The sequence below is a fragment of the Cololabis saira genome, chromosome 13 (assembly GCF_033807715.1).
Source record: "Cololabis saira isolate AMF1-May2022 chromosome 13, fColSai1.1, whole genome shotgun sequence".
Lineage (NCBI taxonomy): Eukaryota > Metazoa > Chordata > Actinopteri > Beloniformes > Belonidae > Cololabis > Cololabis saira.
The window spans coordinates 29,356,155-29,379,210 of NC_084599.1; the positions used below are offsets into that span (position 1 = coordinate 29,356,155).

A 23,056-nucleotide genomic window follows, 5' to 3' on the forward strand; every position below is an offset into this window, starting at 1 on the left:
ACTTCACAGGATAGGTAAAATGGATCACTGCAAAAACTCAAAATCTTCAAGAATATTTGTCTCATTTTAGTAGGAAAATCTCATTTACACTTAAAACAAGACTCATCACTGGAAAAAACCACAATTTTCACCTGTTTCAAGTAGATTTTCTCTTGAAATAAGTAGAAAGATCTGCCAGTGGAACAAGATTTTTTTGCTTGTAATAAGAGGATAAATCTTGTCCCACTGGCAGATTTTCCTACTTATTTCAAGTGAAAATTTACCTGAAAAGGTGAAAATTGTCACATTTTTCTGGTGTTATTTTTCTGGTGATGACTCTAAATGTTGAAATAGCAGTAAAACCACATTCATTGATGAAATTACATAAGGGATGGAAAGGGGGGATGGCAGGTTTACAGGGGGGAGGATTTGGACCGTTTTTATTTCAGGGGGGATGCCATCCCCCCCTCATACCCCCTCAACTCGAGTACTGGTTATATTTGTATCTGGAAAAAAAAAACATGTGCAACAGTCTTTAACGCCTGTAGCCTTACTAGGGTTGCCAACCGTCCCTTGAAAAACAGAATCGTCCCCGTATTTATAAACTAAAGTACGCGTCCCGTATTGAGCTGAAAAGGGACGCACTTTGTCCCGTATTACTGTGAGAGTCAAAAAATAGTCATAAAATGCCAATGGAAAATGGCATTGAGCTGTTGAGTTCATAAGTTATTTGTTTCTGTTTTACTACAACTGTAGCCTACAGTCATGGCCTTTGAGGCACAAATATGTTTAAAAGTTTTCTACAGACTTTCTGTTTGCACTTTTGTTATTGCACTAAAAATGTGCACTATTACAGAATGGATGTTCTGCCTGCTTTCTATTGTTTTATATTAATTTATACAATTTTAAGTAAAGCAGGACAGGTTTCTGTTTAAAAAAAGATACTTATTTTATTCAGTTGATTTTGTTATTTTGCATTAAAGTGAATTGCTGGATACTGATTTGTTTTCCATGTGTTTATGGCATTCAAAAATACGCATCTCAGGTTCAGGTTCGAGTCCAATAGTGAAAAAATAGTTTCACTGACAAAAAAAGGGTCTAAAAAAATGTACCACGCCAGGAAGGGTGAAGACAATCGCGTTGGCAGGAGGTGTCCCTTATACATTTTACAGGGAGTTGGCAACCCTAAGCCTTACTGCTTTATCAAACTGTTAATTAGTTGTTTATTTTACAGTCTCTTTATTAAGAGACAAATAAAAAAAATGTATAATATAAAAGATTGACCATTTAATTTGTTCACTTTTGTATAGTAGTAGAGAGAATGATTTTCTTTTTCTTTTCTCTCTCCTGTTAAAATGGCATTTAAATTTGAAGGAGCAGTCTGTTTGAATACTTTTTAGCTCTCATAGTCCCCGTCCATGATACCAGCAAAAACCATAGACTAAAATGACTGGCCAAACCTGAGTGACATCAACCCCCTCTCTTTCCTTGCACTGCACAACCTGGCAGAACAGAGGACTCAGGATGCCGGCTGGTACACGCCCACCTTATGTCATCAAAGCTTGTCTGGTCTACAAACACCATGTTGTCATCATGTTTCAAATATTATTATGGTTGTAAGATCAGGAATGACAGCTGCATCTAGCTGATGCTGGTTTAACTGCTGAGTGCTTCGCTAAGTTTTGTAGCAGACAAAGACTCAGGAGGAAGTATTAATGGCTAGCCATTGGCCAAGCCAATCATATGTCTATGCCCCATTTTATAAATAAGTGCATTTCTTTTTGGAATTTTACTTGAAGTGGTACAAAAAATAGCATGAAATTCAATGGAGATTGGCTCAGTGTTCAGCTTCAACCAAGGGGGTAGATTGTCGGCACTTAGCAAAAACCACTCAAAAGAACCGTTGTTTCTTGGCTCAACTGTGTATTACTTTACTTCACTATATAACACATTAACAATTATGAAAACACTTACATTGGACATAATGGCAGAGGGCAACTAAGACACTCAAGAAAGTAATGACGTAAAATAACATTTGTGCACTTGCATGATGTTTGAAAATAATCAAATCATTGCGTTAGTCCAACTCAAGTCAGAATTTTAAGAGATAGAGTGATAGTCAGATCCGGTAAGAGACTAAACAAGAGGTTATCTTTGACATCGTCATAAAAGTGAATTAAACCCTGCTACAATAAGGAGGCCTTCGAGCAACAGACTGCAGAAGTTCTGCGGCCCCTCTTTTTCCAGAGGAAAACCACAACTAGTTGAACTCATTGGACACAAAATAAACCCCATCTTCAGAGCAGAAGTGACTGTACAAGCAAAAGTCAGTATTTCCCTCAGAAACAAGTGCAGATTGAACTCTTTAAGTAGATTGTCCAATATAGACATTTGCAATGATATTAATTAGCACTCCATTCAATTAAGGTTTAATCAGAATCAGAATAATTTCATTAACTTTGAATTGAGTTGTTATAGCAGGAACCAGAATATCAATCAAAACTTTATTTATAAACCACTTTAACATGCCATAAGGCAACCAAAGAAAAGATTATAATGAAGAAGAAAATACAATAAATGAAACCATAAGATACAAATAAAAGCAGTAAGCAACATCACTAAAATAAACAATAAAAAGGCAAAAGACAATGCAAGACTGGCCTACTAATCGTGCTCGCTGGAGATGAAAGCCAATGTAAAAAAATTAGTTTTTAAAATGGATTTAAAGTCACTGAGAGTTCTGGAAGAGCGAGCCCGTTCCACAGTTTTAGGAGTAGCACCCAAAAAACCTTTGTCTCCCCTAGTCACAAGTTGAGTCCTGGGAACCACCAAGAGAATTAAATCTTCAGATCTCAGGGCTCTACAAGGACGATGTCATATGTAAGAGTTCAGAGATATAAGGAGGTGCCAGACCATGTAAGCATTTAAAAGCTAAGAGTACGATTTTAAAAGCTCTTTCTTGTCCCCTTTAACAGGCGGGCAGCTGCATTCTGGACCAGCTGGAGACAGTGGAGAAGAGACTGGTCCATCCTACTATAAAAGGAGTTGCAGTCTTCCAGTCTAGAAAAGATAAGAGCATGAATGACCCTTTCAAGGGCAGCATGAGGACGATAAGGCTTAACTCTGCTGATTACCCTAAGAACTAGACTGGACTACTGCTGACCTGTCTTTCAAATTTGAAATTTTCATCAAAGATAACACCATGACTCCTCATAAATTTCGGAGAGTTAGAAAAATCCAACGGGCCAGCAGCGCTGCTTCATCCTGTCACCGGGTCAGTTTTTCCAAACAGAAAGGAGGATGTTCGTATTTTGACATTTGTAAACACTTCTGCAAACTCTCTACGCACTGGGCTCCACCAGATTTTAAATTTAAGTAGATCTGAATGCATAACAATGAAATGCCACATTATATTTTTCAATAAATGGACTGCAGTGGAAGCAGGTAGAAAGAAAATAAAACAGAGCCTAAAATAGAACCCTGGGGTGTTCTGCATGTTTTAGATCACATGTGTCAGACTCCAGTCTTCGACGGCCTCTGTCCTACATGTTTTAGAGGTTTCCCTGCATCAACACACCTAATTCTAGCTATTGCAACTACACCCAACCTGTTTGGGCACACAGTGACCAGTTACACCGGTTGCAACCTTTTTATGGTAATCAACACCATCAAGGCCTGCAGACATTAGGCGTTATCTTTGGACTGAGACGGCAGGATCGAGGAGGTTAAAAGAAAAGTAACAACTTTATTTCTGCCGGCAACACAGTCAAAACCACACAACACACCGCAGAAGGACTATTTAATCATTATAATGTACATACAAATTATATCTCAAATATACAGTACTTTGTCATTCCCATTACAGTTGAGGTGATACGTGTATATATGTATATATATATATATATATATATATATATATATATATATATATATATATATATATATAATCACTGTCTCGTGGCATTTGTCTATGTGGATAACATTAATTTTACACTCTTGGAAATATCTTCCAGTGTGCTCGAAAGTAGGAATATCTTAAATGTATCACAACAACAAAAAAGTGTTCTTTTCATCTAAGGTGAACTAAACAGATAAGCAAATGTGACTTTATAACTTTAAGGGTTATTCTCTTTTCCAAAGCATTAATGGAGCAGTAATTAGTGCAATTATTGTGAATTAATACAGATTAAGCCTCAGGACCTAAATCAAATGAAGTACCAGCCATTAAAATAAACAGGTCACAGCTGAGGGAGGGATGGTCCACGAGCATCGACGAAAGTGCTATGTAAAGAAAAAGAGTGCTTAGAATAGGAGCCACTGCTGGTTCTCTGCACCAGGACGACATCTCTGGGGTTTATCTGTCCAGAAACATGAGGGGCGCACCGCAGACTGGACTCCTCGCCTGTGTTGTCCCGTGTAGCTTCCTTTTTTATTTTGAGTAATGAGCAAATGGAGACTCTTCATTCACTTTGCCCTGGAGAGATGACAGACGACGGCAAAGGAATTTAAAGAAACAAACAAGCCATTTATAGAGCCCTGCTGTCCACACGGGGCAACCTGTGGAGAGTTTCTGGTGTTATGAACCTGCACTGACATGTTTGAGTAACCCTGCTGAAAAAACAATTGCATAAACAAACGGAGTGAAGCAACCACATATGCCAGGAATTCACCTCTCCACATTTTCTAGTTCTTAATTCTTAGGCAAGGCAAGTTTATTTCCGTAGCACCATTGAACAACAAGGTGATTCAAAATGCTTTAAAAAGACACTAAAACATAACTAAATATTATGATTTAAAAATGTCCTCAGAAAAGAAAGAAATAAGAACAATAGATAGAATACAATAAAATCACTTGTTAAAATACGATAATGTTTTGAAAAGTACCAGTGCAGATTTGGAGCTTTATTCAAATGCAGCTGATGTGTCTTGAAGCTGGACTTAAATACAACTGATCTGAGGCTTATGTATAATGAACATGCACAATCTTAAATGAACACACACTAATGAAGAATGCAAACAAATCAATGACAGGTGTAAGAAGTAGCACACCCACACAGAATTACACATTACGTTACCTGCAGAGATTTTCCATGTACCAGCTGTGAGGATGTAAACTTGGCAGTGTTGTCAATATTGGCAAATTTACATGTTTTCAAGCATCCTTATCCTTTGTCCATTTTAAAAGGCATTGGTCTTGTCAATTATTAACCCTAAAACTTATTTTTCTCATTATTATTTGCTCATTTTGCAGAATCAGCTGTTTCCATCCCCTGTTGTTAATTATATATTACGCTTGGGTAAAGTGCACGCTGGTCCAGTTCAGCAGATTTAAGATGTTTTTCACAGCAGCGACAGTCATGTGCCAGGAAATAACTGCACTAAGAGACCAGTTTTTTTTAGAAACACATGCGTTAAACCAAACGTGCTGATGTATTTTTCTTTCTCAATAGTTTGTCCACAAACATGATTGTGAACACCTAGCAGAGCTGCTATGCTTGTTTCTTGTCTTCATTGCATTTTTCAATGTGATCTGAGAAAAACAGTTTGGAGAAGAGACGGTGTCTCACAAATTTACGTGAAAAAATAACAAAAGACTCCAGGATGCTGACAACATAAATACCTGCTGACAGATCAATAAAGGGTTGAGATAAGCTCACATTTCTATAGAAAAGGCTTACGCATGACATGTTCACCACACCATGTCCTGGAACTGGTTCACCCTGTGACAATCCAGTCAGACTTCCTGTTTGTGTAAAAGAAGAGCAGCAAAGCTTTGTTTCACTGCTGGAGTGACAACATAGCAGTAAATACTACATATGATTATTTAAACACGGCTGGAATAAACTGTGAAGTATCATTTTGTACGAACCTGCATGTATTGCCTCCTGTTAATGAAAGCTTTGTATATTCATTCATTACTTTGCAGACTTTAATTTTAGCCTCCATCATTGACAAATCAATCACTAACAACAACTAGTAATAAGTACAGCAGGTACTTAGTGGTTCGGGTTCTAGACAAACAAACTAAACCATGGATATCTGTGTGTTAATCCATTCAACGCATGCAATATTTCAGTCTCATTCAGATACTATGTATACTCTAGTAAAGACTAGCATGAAAAATGTACCTGTTAAGATCTAATATCAGAGTAATTTTCTTTAACTCACCATGGGCACGTCGTCGAGCCTTTCAAAGTTTGATCTGGGTAATCTGATACACTTCACTGTTAGAACCACCAGGACGAGCACGAGGATGATGCAGAAGATGCAAATAACGGCCACAAGGCCGGGGTTTGTTGCCAAGTCATCTTTACCTCGGTCGGGAGACAGAACTGAAAGTGACAAACAAACAAAAAGGGAAAAAACTAAAACAAACAAAGATTACCGTACAGCCTATTTTTTAGACTGGACTAAATATTGAACCGCTGACACGAACATGAAAACTCTGAAACTGGTATTATAACCAATATTAGCTTCACATATTGTATATTTCTTACCACCTCTTCTGCTGCGGTAGTTGGTTTTTGTGGAACAGTCTGTTGCTATAGCAACTGCTGCCACAGTTGACATTAGCTGACATTAATTTGGCCATTTTGTCCACTTTGTGACCCAACAAATATTTACAGACACTGCATCTGTATCATTAATGGAGCGCTATCCTTATTTGCTTTATATTGAGAGGTTTTCACATTCTGATGAAACCACTAAGGCAACAGACGAAGAAGCACCCTACTGAGTTTAATGACCTACACAGAAAGTCTAAATACCATAAAGTTGAACAAGGCTTGACTTTTTGACTCGCTGCCAGGATGCCCTGTCTTCCCAAGATGCTTTGGGCAGGCAGTGATCCTGCCTCTCTTTCCAAAGATGATGAGTGGGATTTGTTGCCTGGCATGGACACTGGGCTTAATTCTTTGCGTAGAAAAGAGAAAGGGAAACGATGGCTGTCCAGCGGAGACTAAACTAGCAAAACACTGTTGTTATTATGCAAATACAGAAATATGTGAAACAGTCACTTTTTTTTAACTAATTTCTTTTTGCTATTTTAATTTTTAGTTTTTGTAGACCTTACATGCTTTTCACTGTGTATGTCCTAATGGGATTGATACTGATTTCTTTTTTTTTTGTATTTGTGGATAACTAATTTGAGTTTATGAGTCCTGGCTTATTTTAAAAGGTGTTTAATTTTCCACATTTTGGTTAAGCTATTTTATGTTCACAATAATCTTGAGTTATTTTATGATTTTAGTTTAGATTTTTTCCCTGTTCTGTTTTTTCACAGTTACAACTTAAAAGCCCAGGTTCACTTGTTACTACATGTTTGTAGCAGTATCTGAAGACATTTCTTTCTTCTTTTAAAGCTTGATTTATCTTTCAACATCGACACCTTGCCTTTGCTGCAGCTGTGTATCTTCCACTGAAGTCTGAAATTAACCCCTATGCACATTTCAAGTTTGTGTTTTGTCATCAAGCCATAGTGAGTAAGATTAGTCCACTTTGTATGCAATAACATGCCATGTTTTTTGCTTGTGGTCAAGTAAAATCCCTGTGAAACAAAGCTATACACAACAAAGTGTAATTGCACCTGTGTCTCAAAATGTAATAAGCAGTCTTCTGGATGTGTAGTCCATAGTTTTCTCATTTTCACTGCCAGACCATATCAAGACTCACCATCCAAACATCTGTCTTCTTTTCTTTGTTGAGGCAGTTTCCATTAATATGTAAGAGCCAGTCAACCTTTATGAGTTACAATTTGAGTTGCACAGAACTATATGACGTAAGTTCTGTCATCAGTCCTTACTGTTTGAAGTATGCAGATAGATAAGTTGATTTAAACCTAGTGGCAGTAGCATTATACCTGTAGGTATAAATGCTCACACCAGTGAAGGACACATGCTTTTGTATTTGATTTTGCCCCTGCATAGATTTAACTCAGAAGTACAATTCAAGCTTATAACGTTCTAGGACAAAAATGAATTAAAAAAAAAGAAAAGAGGAATGGGCAGTTTGCCCACTTTTGAAGAGCCCAACCAAATGAGGGTAAGTTAAGAAGTGAAGATTGTGACTGAATGTTTGGCCTGGAGCTCAGAGGGAAGTTTGAACACAGTTCTTCAGCCTGACAGTGTCTGACCTGGACTGGTTTTGTGCACAGTGGTGATCTCTGTGCCGTTTGGTGACCCTGGTGCCGACGACACAGTCGGTTGTTGAGAAACTGTGGTAGTTGATGCCTGAGGGGTCGGCGTTGTCGGCTGACTGGAGCTCAGACTGGTTTCCTCCGTTCTGGGTGTTAGTGGTGAAACTGTGGAGCCATCAGTGGTGAACTGGTGGGTTCCTGTTTGAGACTGCGGTGTGGTGGACGGGGCTGAGCTTGTGAGCTGCGCAGCACTTGTAGCTGTGAAAGTACAAAAGGCATAAAGGTGATTTGATTACATCTTTCACATTTGATGAAGATAAGCTTGGTGGGAAGGGCTTGTTGGCATTTGTATGGAAGAAAACATAGCTGACATTTTTTATCTAAAAGCCAATGTGGAGCTGGGAATTATTTCTCCTGTGCACACAAGGTCGCGATCAGCCAAGTTCCAGTTTAGATCAGTTTAAAAACCAAGTTTATTTATACTGATAAACGCAGCACAGCAGCAGCTGTGGTCTGATCTGCTACAGAGGATACTAAATAGGAAATAAAACCTATACTTCTGCAACAGGAGTAATATAAACTTAAGCTCTTCCTTCGTGAAAATTGAGATCTTTCCAGTTTTTGAGCGAGTAGATCACAACTGAGCTGGATACGTTTCCTGCTCATTTGCTTAATAAATGTAACATGTTATTGTTTCCCCATCGTTTTCTCCTCGTCTTGTTCGTGTAGTTTGGTTTCGGATTTGGTTATTCCGCTAAGTGTTGTGCTTTTTGTTAATAAAGAACTTCCAGCATATTTCCTTCCTGACATAACAAGGTCTTAAAACTTAAGTTTAAGCTCAGAATTATACAAAACTACATGAACCTGTCACATGTTCCACATCAAAGACAGTAAGGATGCATCCTTTGCAACAGTATTCTGAGATACCCATTATTCTAACATCTTTTGTTAAAGCTTGTTTGACCTCGAGTTTGAGTCGCTTCTGCAGGACGTTAGATCATGTCTGGTATTGCGACACAATGAAAGCTCCAGGGCAGCTGCTGCAGGGTAAGAATATTATGTGAGAGGTGTAAATGTCCTTATCACAACTGAACAAACCATTGGTGTGATACGTATGATAAAAGCTCTCCCGCTAACCATCCAAATGGACGTTGAGGTACTGAGACAATTCTCGTCACTGCTGTGGGTTTTGCATTTGGGTTTGCATGAAAACCAGTTAGGGATTTGTTTCTCCTGGTGATGCAAACAAACAACTGGCATTGTGCTGCTTTGTTTGCTTTTGACTTTATGAAAGTGTTTGCCAAAGTAGCAAACACCACAGTCGGTCCAATTCTGCCTCACTTTCACTGTTTAAACATTTGTTTTCGTCTCCACCTTGATGTGACCTTCCCATTTACTTCAACTTCCTTATAGAATTGGATTTTGACATTCAGAATCACACAAAATAGCAAAAGACAAAGACAAACTTTGAAGTTTTACACACCACACATACACATCCTGGTTAATGAAATTCTTTAGGAATCCATCTTGTTCAACTTTTGAACTTTTGATGCTTTCAGCACTGTTTAGGTCATAAAATCCTTGTAAATACACCACTTCCCTGTTTACTGTGAAACAACTTGCCCCACGTTACCCCAGACACGCTCTTTGAACCTCCTGTCATTGCAGAACATTTCCTGTTTGCATAAATTTGCATCTTTACAACACTTGATTTGTGCAAGTTCTCAGCAGGCCAAACGTATGAATTTAACAGTAAAAGATGAAATGAAATAAAATATTGACTCACCACTGCAGACTGCTAACAGGCACACGAGGACACTGAGGTGCATCGCTGCAGACATGTTGAGAGAGGAAGCAGGTCACAGTCATGTCGACAGCCTTCAAACACGCGCAGACTCTACATCCTTGACAGCAGGATGTGCTCAGTGACCGAGGAGGAGGAGTGCTCTAAACATGGACTTGTGCACGTCAAATCCTTTTGCCCGGTCAAATATTTGAATAAGGCTGGCCTGTGTTTCCGACCAACCACTGGAGATACGTTTTCACCTCAGAAAAATCTTATACAGGTTCAAAGGAACCCATACGCCACTTTTTTCACTTTTGATTGACTTAAGCCCACTTAAGATGATTCAAATTATCTCAGGTCATGAAAACTTTTACCCACAAGCTCATACTGACACCCTGCTGGTACGCATAATGCAACCTTGTTTTTCTCAGTGTAGCCACAAAGAAATCCTGAATTTGTTTCACTTTATTACCATTCAGGTTCCAAATATTTGTGACTTACTTCAACCCTGTAATGCCAGATGTGTAATATTTGATAAATGAATTTCTGATACCACTGCACCAAACCTCTGAATTAAAAATAAATAAATTGTATAGACAAAAAAAAATAAATGGGGACAGAAAACAGAAAGATGGATGGAATGATGAAATGAATAAATAACTATCCTCCAGGAAGTGTGGCTACCTAAAGCAACCAGCTGGGGTTGTGGGATGACTCGGAGAGCAACAAACACAGAGATTAGTCCAAAAATCTCTGTTTATGAGACACACATACACAAATGTTAATTGTGACAATAATGATTTACACATAGGAGAGTATGTAAATGTAAACACTTAGTATAATTATCAAGAAAGATTTTTTAGGTAGAGATGGTATACTATAATGAAAATGAAAGAAGAGAAATGTTTTATAAGGTGAATACTAGCCAATAAACCCCCCCCCAAGGTTTCTCACAACAGTACCACCTGCAGTGTGATGCCATCCAGAGGAATAAGTGACTGGATTGTCTATTTCTGAAGTGTTCAGGTCCAAAGACGACAAACCTCAGTCTTATCTGAGTTTGGTAGCAGGTTAACAAATATCCAGGACATTAAAGCATGTTTGTGGGCCAGTTAGTCTCCTCTGTGCGTTATGTGATGACCGTCGTGAACGCAACGTTTTACATGGAAAAATATAGGAATACCTTAACTTCAGTCTCGACAAAGCACAAGATCATAAACACAAACAGGTTCTGGGAAGTTGTCATTTGTTTTTAATTCACAATGGCGTCAGTTTTCATCACAGACCCCAAGAGTCATAATGACAATAACGACAGGTATTTACTATGCTGGTTCAAACTTTGAAGGAAATGTTTCCTCAAAAAGTGCTAAAGATAAATACTTGTTTTATTCATTTTTCTGTTTTTTTTAAATAACAAAATATAAAAATTATAAGACAAACCCACATTAAGAGGATTTCATAAGCAAATGCATAGTGCTGCAGATAAGGATGATCAATGTGATGAAAGACAGTCATTTATACTGAATGTGTCTGATGGACATAATTACACATCTCTGATATTTAATGCTTCAGATTTCATCTTTTGATACAATTACAGCAGTTTCTTTTTAAATCACCAAATAAAACAATGAAATACTAAACCTGAAAAAACCATCATTCATAAATCATATGTGGGGATTAAACAGTACATCAGGTCCAATTTATAGTCAGTTTAAAGTTACTTTAAATAGTCTAAACCTTTCTAAATTCACCTCCCATTTGAGGATTCAAATTAATATTTAAAAGTTGGTGATCCTGTGTAATATTAACAGACACATTACAAGCTTTTAAATTTAACCATAATCACTACAGTATGTTCAGTCGTGCATCATTAAATATAAACTTATTTGGTAAGATAACAGCGCAGCACTGGACACTTACACTTTAAGGCAAAGTTACCGTATTTTCTGGACTATAAGCCGCACCCGCTTTATTTTTTAAAAAACAATAAAAAAAGATATACAAGCCGCACCTGTATATAAGCCGCACCCACTTTTATTTTTTAAAAAAATATGCAAGCCGCAGATATTTATGTTGTTAGATTAGATATTTACTACATGTACATAACGATTTTGAAGTGTAAATGATGTACATGTTTGTACCTAAATAGATCCTTTCCTAACAGTGTCTTTTAACACGGCAGCAACTTTGCTGATTAAAACGGGACTGAACCAAAAGAAAATAACCGGTATTTATTTATCTATTTATCTGTTTGAAATCTGCTTCTACCTACTTCTATCTACTAAAGAAGAAGTAGCGTATTCTTCTTTGCATTTATTTTGTCTTAGTTTTTATTCTAATTCCGGTTAGCACTCCCCCTAGCGGTGGAAGAAAAATCCACAGAATAGCCGCACCTTTGTATAAGCCGCACGGTTGAAAACCTATGAAAAAAGTAGCGGCTTATAGTCCAGAAAATACGGTACACTAACTGTTGTTAAACATTAAAACTGAGTCTTTCATGACAGCATATTAGAAAAAATACATCTGAAATAAACAGAATCAGATCCTTTTGGAGCTGTAGGTGTAATGTCATGCAAAGATGGCACTTGTTTAAAAAAATAGCAATTTAACTGCACTCAGTTTCTCTACAACCCCCACCAACAACTGGAAAATGTACTGTCTGAGTGGAAAGTGCGTCGTCTGAGGGCAGTGGAACGGCTTTTCATCCCTGAATGTTCCCGCAGGAGTGCACATCATTCAGACATAAATAGACACACTAGACACAAACGCATTAAAATGATTCAACACTTCAGATCAAACGTCCCAGACTCCTCGGGGAGACAAATGTGATCAACAGAATAACAGACGATAAACTTCGCATGAAAGTGCCGCAGCATTTCGCAAGGAGAGGAAATGAGGTCAAAAAACACACAGAAATAGCACAACGCTCTTCTGCATCTGATGAGCTTCATAACCGACTTTTTTCCTCCAGAGGTTTAGTCTGCTGCAGCTCTTCCTGCTGTGAATCCACAGGGCTGCTGCCGCCTGATGCCAGTTCAGCGTTCCGGCTTTCGCCCTGCCGACACGACCAACATCAACGCACACAATCAAATAACCAGCAGGACTTCACTTTTAACACAAAGAAAGTGTGAAAGTACCATGTGGCACGCTGGGAAGTATCAACCATGACAGTGTCAGTGCTTTGTTGAGAGAAAAAGTTACTTACTCTGTGTTTGAGATAAGAGAGGTAGGTGTCCCACCCTAAGGTGATGAAATTGATGTACACTACGCGATATTTGGGAGAGAGAAAGTAGAAGTTGATCATCTGAGCGGGTGGCCAAATACACCAGTCCGCCTGTGGAGGAAAAACAACACAGGTGAGCACAAACACATTACCTGTCGGCTAAATGTAGTCATCAAGTGGCACGAGTAGGCCTGTGTTGAAAAAATCGATTTCCCAATTCTAAATCCATTCTCATATTAATTCCTAAAAATCGATTCATATGTCTAAAGATCGATTTTTTTTATTTATTTACTTATGTATTTTTTTTTTTTCATCATTACATTACAACTTTTGGTTATTTTTTTGTTTATCCCCAAAAAAGGAATGTTTTGTTGGACACGAGAATAACTGGTGCCATGTTTTTGCCTTAAAATATGTTTAAAGGAATGAAAACATTAAAGTGTTAGGTTATAATTGCATAAATTGTCTATATTTCATTACTTTATATACTGTCTTGGAGTTACATTTGCAAAAAATGCTAAAAACCAAATGCTCAAAAATTAAAAACCAAAATAGACCGAAAATGGAACGAATAAAAACGGAATGTGGGAAAAAATAAAACCGATTTCATCCGTCTCTGTTTGCTGCCCTGGATCTGTTTGGTAATTCTGACCCACACGATGTTTCTGAAAGCAGTTCTATCAGCATTCTGGGAGCTGATTGGTCCTTACAGCATCATTAGCTGCAATACTTGCTGTTGAATCTCAATATAATACTAGTAATAATATTTTGCATAACTACAGTCATATAATTCATGCAACAGCTCAAAAAACAGTTTTAATACTAACCCAAATCAATATCGGAATCGAATTCGATCGAATCAAATCTTGATAATCGATTCTGAATCTTAAGAATCGGAATCGAATCGATCCCCAGCCCTAGGCACGAGACATGAAAACTCCACCAACACTTGTATAAAGAAACAATGTTTGACCACCATAAGCTCGTACATAGGCTTTTTATCCTACTTTTTACTCAGTTTCATAACATTTTTTCCTTTTTATTGGACAACTCGTTCTGAGAACTAAGACAGCTCACTGGCTCTATGAGCAAGACTTTGACCCAACAAACCTTCAACACTTGCCAGCTATCAGTCAAAAGTTTCAGTTTGTGGCTTTATCAGAGTCTGATGAGTCAGAATTAAAGTTGTTTTGTTGACTTGGAGTGTTGTTAGTTTTCATTCCTCCACGCGGGTTTAGAGGAAGGTGAAGTCATGCCAGAAACTTGTAAATCACATGCTACAAAAACAGAGCGATGAGTCCGTCAGGCTTTATCGATTGCTGTTAGCTGATACTGTACGTGACTAAAACGTAGTATGTTGAATAAAAGTCCATTAAAATGAGTCATGTAACAGAAAAGAGACTTTTCTACATCAACACTAAAACCAGCCACTTATTTGTGGATGCCTTAAAGCTGCTCAAAAGGAACTTTTGTCATTTTTAACTCACTCAGACCTCAGATAGGTGCCGAAGTAAATTACTTTTCCTTCCATCAATACTTTCGTAGGTTTCTACATCGTCTCTGCCATGATGTTTAGTCAAATCTGTGAGCCAAGGACTGGTTTTTGTTCGCAATAGGAACGGGAAGACCACGACAGCTAGATGACGCTTCCTAAAAGTAGGCAAACATTCTTTGAAATGAAATTGAAACTGATATTTTAACATGGGAAAAAATTTAAAAAAAAGTCTTTGTGCTGCTTTAAAGACTGGACACCGAACTCCCTGCACTGCACCATTTTTGACCCATCGGCTGTTCAGAGAAGCTGTCCCAAAAAGACAGGGGTTTAGTGTTTTGGACAAAAGATAAACGGATTAAAGAACAGTATGAGAAATTTAATGAGATTTTGGAGCACTATATATTAATCCTTTCCAACCTGTAAAAGAACTTTACACAAGCTCTTTAAATCCACATTTGAGCATGTGAAGCCTGCTCGGAGGGAAACAGCTAATAGCTGCATTAATCAGAGCAGGGCGCTGTAACTAAAGCATGAATTTACTTTGAAACGTTCTCATGTTCTTCTTCGATGTGCTTTATGGTGAGGTCCTATTTGTTTTCTTAACTTCACATCATTTGTATAGGTGACAACTATATTATTGTAACTATATCATGTGTATTGTTACAAGTATGTAAAAGAAAAAAAAGATTACTGCCAAATAAAAGCAAGTTTAGTCCTCCCCATCCAGAAACCTGAGCATGAAGTGATAAGAGACATATGACTACATATATTCTGAACATGACACGTCTACTTTACCTTATAAAACTCCCAGAATTTGCTTCTAAACTCTGCCCATCCCTCAGATAAACTGCGTCCCTCCAAGAGATCCATACCTGCGATAAAGAAACAAATCCCTGTCAGAAGTGCGTCAGTGCAACAGGTTATTAAAACCAACCTGAGATAAGGTAAAGTGCAGGTGTGTCGACCTCTTATAAACATACAGTAACTGTCTGTCAACGTCACAGTAACTGTCTTTCAACGTCAGTCAAAGCAAAACTATTTATCACAGACGTACTTTGAACTACATACATACTGAAAATACTGTTTCGTCTTACCTCAGACCCTAATCTAACGCAAATCTCTGACTTTGTACGTACTTTCCCGTTTGTGTGTGTCAATAAGAAACTGTCGCAATCAGAGCATCAAGAAGGGTTGATATGGACAACGGGAGGAGGGACAGAGACTACTTGTAGAAAGTAAAGTCTTTTCTTGCCTAAAAAGTACCACATTCCCAGTGTTGGTGAGGCGACCAGCTGGTCCACCAGGACCTTCTTGCTAAGGGTCTTCATAGCTCTCCCCACGTACACTCTGTCCAGCCAAATGTACCAGTAGTGCAGCAGAGGACCCAAGGAGCAGCCAACCACAAACATGCGACCTGCAGGAAGGTAGAAATAAACCGGATTAGAGGGAGGGCAACATTCGGTCTTTTGGATGTTGATTCTATATGTGCAGTATATTTGTATTAAATCTGTGCTGATTTGAGAGAACATGGAATACATTATGACGTCTTTGTAAATGTCTTGTTTTACCAAAGTTTAATTCATGTGCAATCATTTAATCCCAAAACAAAGAAACCCCTGCAATCCAAAAACTGGCACATCAAATCGCAACCTGCTGATTTCTAGGGGTGTAACAATATATCGTGCCACGAAATTTTGCGATACAAAAACGCCACGATCCGTGTCGTGGAGGTGACAAACTGTATCGCGATATTGGGTTATTAATATTAATCTATTGTGTTGACTAGTAACGCGCATCCGACCGCCCATGCCGACCGCGTCTCGACCCGCGGACCAAAATCCTACTACGCTCAGAAGAAAATAGTCCCGTTTTGCGGTCCCGATCACGGGACTCTTGGGGGGTTTTGAGCTCTGAACTTTTAAGGCTGGTGTAGAGTTAAGCCTTACCTTATTAAATTAAACCTTTTTCGGGTCGTGAGTAGGATAAAAACACGGGGAAAACTTCTGCTGAGTTCCAGTGTACTTTAATGTCCGCTCAACAGTGTAGGATTTTAGAACATCAACACAGCAGCTAGTGCCGTACTGTGGCGTATCACTCTGTTCCAGGTCGTCCTAAAGGTTTCCTTATGGGTTGAGGTCAGGGCTCAAGAGCCCGGTGTTGTTGTTTTACATTACTCTATCGGACAATATAAACTTAAACTTAAACTTATAAACTTTACAACTGCCAGGCAGCCGCTTGGTCATGGAAACCCATTCCATGAAGCTGCAGTTTTTGCGCTCGCATTAATGTCAGAGAAAGTTCTGAACTCTGCAGCTGTGGAGCCTGCTGAGCATTGGTGACTGTTAGAGCTCTGTGCGTCTTCAGACAAAGACAAACATATTAGATAGGCCTGTGACTTAAGGCTGAAATATGCTTCTGCGTCACACCAACGCAGAGCACACGCCGCAGCCGTGACGCCGTGCTGAACCCTTCTGACTTCTCCGTCACTCCATTTGGTCGCGGTGCAGTACCCCCCGCGGCCACTAGTTAGCGATCTTTTTCTGAATGGTTTATCCAACTTTTTCCGGTCACAGTAAATCAAAGAAATAAGGACAACTATTGTGCAAAAAACCAAAACAAAAAAAAAAAAAAAAAAAAATCACATATAAACCAAGAAAAGAGCCCTGGAAGTTCACTACTGCTTCAAACCGGAAACCGGAAATGCTTCGCTTTCAAACGAACCAATCACAGCCCTCTCTGTCTGCGTGTGGTCGGCGTCTCCTCGACGCGTAGTTACAATTTTCGGGAGGTGCACGTCAGAGACGGCGCAGGTGACGGCGTGTCGTCTGCGTCGACCTAAACCACACGCCGTAGGCACGGCGCCATTTTGACGCAGAAGCATAATTCAGCCTTAAGCTTTGTCTGTTGCAGGAAGCTGCACCCTCTTAAGGTTTAAGGTCAAATTTTGACTTCTGATTTAAACAAGGTTATGACAATGCATGGTGTGTTTGTATACAATTTGGCTCTTTCTATTTGAAGTTGAATGTAATTGTTACGTTTGTTGACATTAACAATTAGGGGCCAGTGTGTTAGAGCCAATTTTCTATTGTGTTGTGCTCCCCATTTAATAACTTGTGTGGATATGTGGATTTTTGTAGTGCCATTTTTGCACAGTAGGTGGTATATGGATTTTGGGCAAATAGGTTTCATAAAGGTGAGGTTAATCACGGGCAGGTGAGCACACAGTTTTTTGAACGTCTTAACTTTGGCGTTAACTTTAACTTTAGCCTATAGTGCATGTAGTTCGCTGTATATAAAAGGAGCTCGTTTGCACAAATAAATACCATTTTTGAGCATCACAGAGGATTTTTATGGACAATCATTCATTCAGCTGACATGCTGCCCAAGGAGACGCGTCATCTGTTACCGGTAAATCAGCGCCTCAGTGACTAGTGGCCACACCTGTGGTTTTTTCTTGTTTGTTTGTTTGGGACAAATCAAGTCAAGTCACAACAGTGACTTTTATACACCATGTGCCTCAGAAGTCATTTGTTGTTACTAAAAACTCCCATTAACTAAGAATGTCACTTACAGTTGACTACGGATATCCAGCAGGGAGGAAATTTCATGCACCGTAGCAAAGGTGGTACCCTGATACAGAACCACATGTTGGAGACTGCACTGGGTCGAACTGAAGCACCTCAATTCAATAATTAACAGGTGTGGCCACTGGCCATATACCCTTAACAGTATTTATGCCAGAAAAGGGGTTGTGCTGCACCTGTGAACACACATGCCTGCTGTCCAGCTACACCTGTGCTTGCACCACCTCCTCCTCCTCCTCCAACTCACCCGTCCTGCCCCAGTCTCGGACTCTGGCCGGCTCCCTGTGGTTCTCCCGAGTCTGCTGCAGGATGTCTCCCAGAGACAGCATGATACCTCCACTCAGGGTGTTGGTCATCAGGAGGTACCTGCCCTGGAAGAGAGGCCTCCAGGAGAGGCGTATGCGGACCAGGAACTCCTTACCCGCTCGAGGAAGCATGATGCACGGACTGCAGAGACAACGCTGTCATCTGTGGAAGACAAACCATTGCAATGAGACAGATTCGTATAAACTCCAACTAAAATACTTCTGACTGTAGCCTGGTTGAAGACAGTGACCCACAGCCACATCTGACCCCAACCGCTTCCAGGAAGAGTGGATAAGATAACCGGTGGACATCTAACACAGCTTCTGAACAGATATTACTCATTACCACCGGTTCCTGTGAAGTACCTTAAATCTTGGCATCAAGCCTCATTAAATGTTTTACCAGGCCAAACTGATAAATGACAGCAGGTCTACAACTTCCTGTAAAAGGTAAACCTGTTTGAGAGTATAGATAAGCCCAATCTATGGAGGAGACACTAGAGATTGGACCATATTACACCGACCGGTCATGAAATTGCTACACTGGCTTCCAGTGAGTCAAAGGATAGAGTTTAAAATCTTACTGCTGGTCCACAAAGCACTGAATGGTCTTGGACCAAAATACATGCTGTATCTGTTAGTTCCTATGAAGCTCCCAGACCCCTGAGGTTCATCTGGATCTGGTTTGTTGTTTGTCCCAAGAACCAGAACCAAGCAAGGTGAGGCAGTTCAGTTATTCTGCTCCTCACAGGTGGAACAAACTTCCTGTAGACCTGAGGTCTGCTCCAACTGTCAGCTCCTTTAAATCAGGCGTAAAAACATTACTGTTATTGACGCGTACTCTTAAATTAAATACTTACTGTACCTGCTGTACTTTACTGCCCTTACTTTTTAACAACTTCAGACTTACTGACTTACCAGACTTACTTTAAATTAAATTCACAGGTTCATTCTTATACAACTCGACAATCCTCAGATCTTCATTCTCATAAATTTCTCACTTGCAGAGGTCAATTTTCAGTGAGATTTAGCAAGTACAAAAGACGTTTGAAGGACCACTTGACTTCTGTTTTGTAACTGTTTTCCCAATGTAATGTTGTACATGTATCCATGTTCTTTTTTTGTGTGTGTGTGTGTGTGTTTCACTCATAGTGACATGTACCGTCTTATTTGCTCAGGAGTCATTATAAATAATATAAGTTGTAAAAACAATATCCCATGCACACTCACACACACTTATTTTTCTGTCTTTATTCTTTATTATTCATATATTGCATTATTAGTTTGTCATCACTTTCGTGTAGTTATACTTTTTGTTTTTGTATGTTAATCTAGTGTTCTTTATAAACACATGAAATTTTAATATCTTCGGTGGAGGCTTCAAATAAGCCCATTGGGTTTTTTGCCTCTTCCTGCACCTATAGTATTTATATTTGATATTTGCTGTATATTTAAAAACTGTGCAAAACAATAAACTAAACTATAAACTAAACTAAACGTGTGCTTTTTATTATTTTACCTTTTTTCTTATCATTTTATTTGTTAATTACTGTTTAATTGTCTTGCTGCTTTTAATGTTGATGTAAAGCACTTTAAATTACCTGGTGTTGAATTGTGCTATACAAATAAACTTGCCTTGAGTTAACTCATTCAAACGTTTGGTAATAATAATATTACTGTGGGCGACTGGAAACGATCAGCAGACGCTTTCAAATAGGTTTAGACACTTGGACACACGGATTATCCCAATGACAATATAGCTTACAAATAACATGCATAACTTCTGTTTTTAATAAAAGTCTTAACATTGTCTCGGTCAAATAGGGACTTTTTTCCGGACATGGTTCAAAGTTTACACCTGCTGACAGCCAGGTATCTGTAAACCTACCTGGGTAATCTAGACAAATAACCCATCGTGATCCTGACTGTGCAAACAAAAACAACCCTATAATTAAATGTGTATCTATCAGTTTAACCTCTATGGTTGACTTTGTGTAATATGAGTGAAAACAGCAACAACCAGATGATGAAAGGCGAACCTGAGCCGCTTTCTGAGTCTTTGAGTCGGTTTCCCCGCAGATACGCGTCTCTCCTTCAGCCTGAACACTTGCGAATAATTCAACTTATCTCTGATCTAGTAAGAAACAAAAAAACACTGGGTTTTAAATTATGTAGCTGCTTGGGTTTCGTTTCGTTACGGAGATGCAACGTCCATGCGCTTAACGTGACACATGTGACACATTACGTTGGTGACTCGTCTGAGCGCCCCCTGCTGGACTGGAGGAGCAACCGACCAGCAGGTTTTTTTTTATTTGATTTATTTTGTACATGTAAAAAACAACAATTCAAGAGAAGATAAGAAAACAAAGCAACAAAACAAAGAATGTCATACTTTAACACTTGATATCTTAATTTACATGTGCAAAAAGGAGTAGGAAGAAGTGTAAACTTATTTAATCCTACCCCCATTCACTAATCATTTAACCCATATTTATAAATACTCACACACTGTACTCACACTGCTAAATAACAGTATTATTATTTTTATTATTATTATTATTATTATTATTATTATTATTATTATTATTATTATTATTATTATTATTATTATTATTATTATTATTATTGTTATTATTATTATTATACTCAGACACACATACCTATACATACATACACATAGTTGAATATTTCTATATATTTGTACACACATAAATATTTATATAAATATACTTATTTACACTATACTGTCTCTATTAACTGCACCTGCTCTATATCTATGTATATATCTACTTACACACATATTCACACACACACACACACACACACACACACACACACACACACACACACACACACACACACACATATATTGTGTTCTCTTACAAATGCTTTTCAGTAGGTTGGGAATGGGACCTCAACAATCACATTAATACATATTTGGTATATATATATATATATATATATATATATATATATATATATATATATATGGGCATATATAAGGGCATATATAAGAATCGTTAAGTTAAATTTTAAATTATATTTTAATTTAGGTACTTGAAATATCGGTCCACAAAGAGTAAAATCTGCAGAAAATATTAGAAACTTTACCAACAACTGTCATTACAGTATATTTAATTCAATTCAATTTTATTTTTATACCCCCGAGCAATTATTACATACACATAACATAAACAGTGGCAGGTAAAACACTCCCCTAGTGGGAGAAAAACCTTACAGTTGCAAGGAAATGTAATATATTATAATTAAATTTAATTATATTTAATATATTATATTCGTGCATCCAAAATCTCACTGAAGGAAAATTAAAACTTCAAAATAAATGTCCATTGTTCAGAAAAAATGTGAGCAAGTTAACATGATCTATCCATCAATCTGCCTGCTCATCCATCAAACATCTATTCCCATTTCATCTTATTCAGGGTCCTGGGATCTGCTGTGTATTGTAATGCTGGTGTATTTTTTTAAACACACCCCAGGGATAATATGGAACTTTCCAAAAACTACAAAAGTCTGTGCTTGATGCAGCTGAGCATATCAAGTTTTAGGTTGCAGTTATTTCCGTGTTACAATAAACATTTAACCTAGATGAAAATGACACTCGCAGGAGTGAGAAAAGAAAAAGCAAAAACTTAAATGTTTTGGGTACCACAGCTGGTCTCATGGATCCATCTCTACCCTACACAGCACAGCCAGCTGCTGTTACTTCAGAGTCATAAGGATGTTCAAATCTTAGCACCTAATGTTTGTGTCCTGAATGTCGTCAACAAAGCATGTGCAACTGTTGTGATTTGCAGATTTGATTCATGCTGCACTGCAGTGGGAAAAATCCCAAATGGATTTGAGAAGTGGGTCCTCCAGTAAGAAAAGCTGGCTCTGTGGTTTTCTTCAGGTGTGCAGATGAAAACTGAGAATGATGTCATCAGCCTAAATTATTCATATTTCTACAGCTGTTTTGACACTGCACTCTGCTCTGGGGAAGGACAGGTGGGACTCCCGCTTAACAAGGTGGATGGATGCCACATATACTTGAAGGTGAAAAAAGGGATTGTAATTTTCTGTCCTTTTCTGTCACCAATAAATGTTACGGTGCCTAAAAGTAATGGTACATGTGGAAATAACTCTATTTTCAATTACCGTTTGTAATTGTTGTCTAATAAAAACAAGCTTCTTTATGTCTTACATGTGACAATAAGTCCTCATATCTATCATGACCAAAGTAATTGATTTGACAAGTGTCATAGCATATTAAATGTATTTAAAATTGCACAAATGTATGTATATATATATATATATATATATATATATATATATATATATATATATATATATATATATATATATATATATATATATATATATATATATATATATATATATATACATATATATATATATATATATATATATATACGTATATACGTATTAGTTACAAAACCATCCAGTAAACCATCCAGTAAACCGGTGGATGTTTCAGATTTGGTGATTTCACACCTGACTAGGGCAAAAGCAAACGTCTCCATGCTCTT

General features: G+C 38.1%; 2 protein-coding genes across 2 annotated transcripts; both read right to left on the minus strand.

The window, feature by feature from the left end:
• Nucleotides 1-3,455: 3,455 nt before the first annotated feature.
• On the minus strand, nt 3,456-10,039 carry LOC133458554 (protein CIST1-like). The gene is made up of 4 exons (XM_061738586.1): nt 9,900-10,039; nt 8,111-8,371; nt 6,148-6,311; nt 3,456-4,453 (listed from the first exon to the last, which is right to left on the minus strand). The coding sequence occupies exons 1-4, from the start codon at nt 9,952-9,954 to the stop codon at nt 4,409-4,411; spliced, it is 525 nt and encodes a 174-aa protein (XP_061594570.1). The 5' UTR covers nt 9,955-10,039; the 3' UTR covers nt 3,456-4,408.
• Nucleotides 10,040-11,128: 1,089 nt separating this feature from the next.
• On the minus strand, nt 11,129-20,749 carry mpv17l2 (MPV17 mitochondrial inner membrane protein like 2). Its single transcript, XM_061738587.1, has 6 exons — nt 20,546-20,749; nt 18,449-18,669; nt 15,870-16,031; nt 15,413-15,489; nt 13,105-13,233; nt 11,129-12,954 (listed from the first exon to the last, which is right to left on the minus strand). The coding sequence occupies exons 2-6, from the start codon at nt 18,636-18,638 to the stop codon at nt 12,847-12,849; spliced, it is 666 nt and encodes a 221-aa protein (XP_061594571.1). The 5' UTR covers nt 18,639-18,669; nt 20,546-20,749; the 3' UTR covers nt 11,129-12,846.
• Between the last annotated feature and the right edge of the window lie 2,307 nt (nt 20,750-23,056).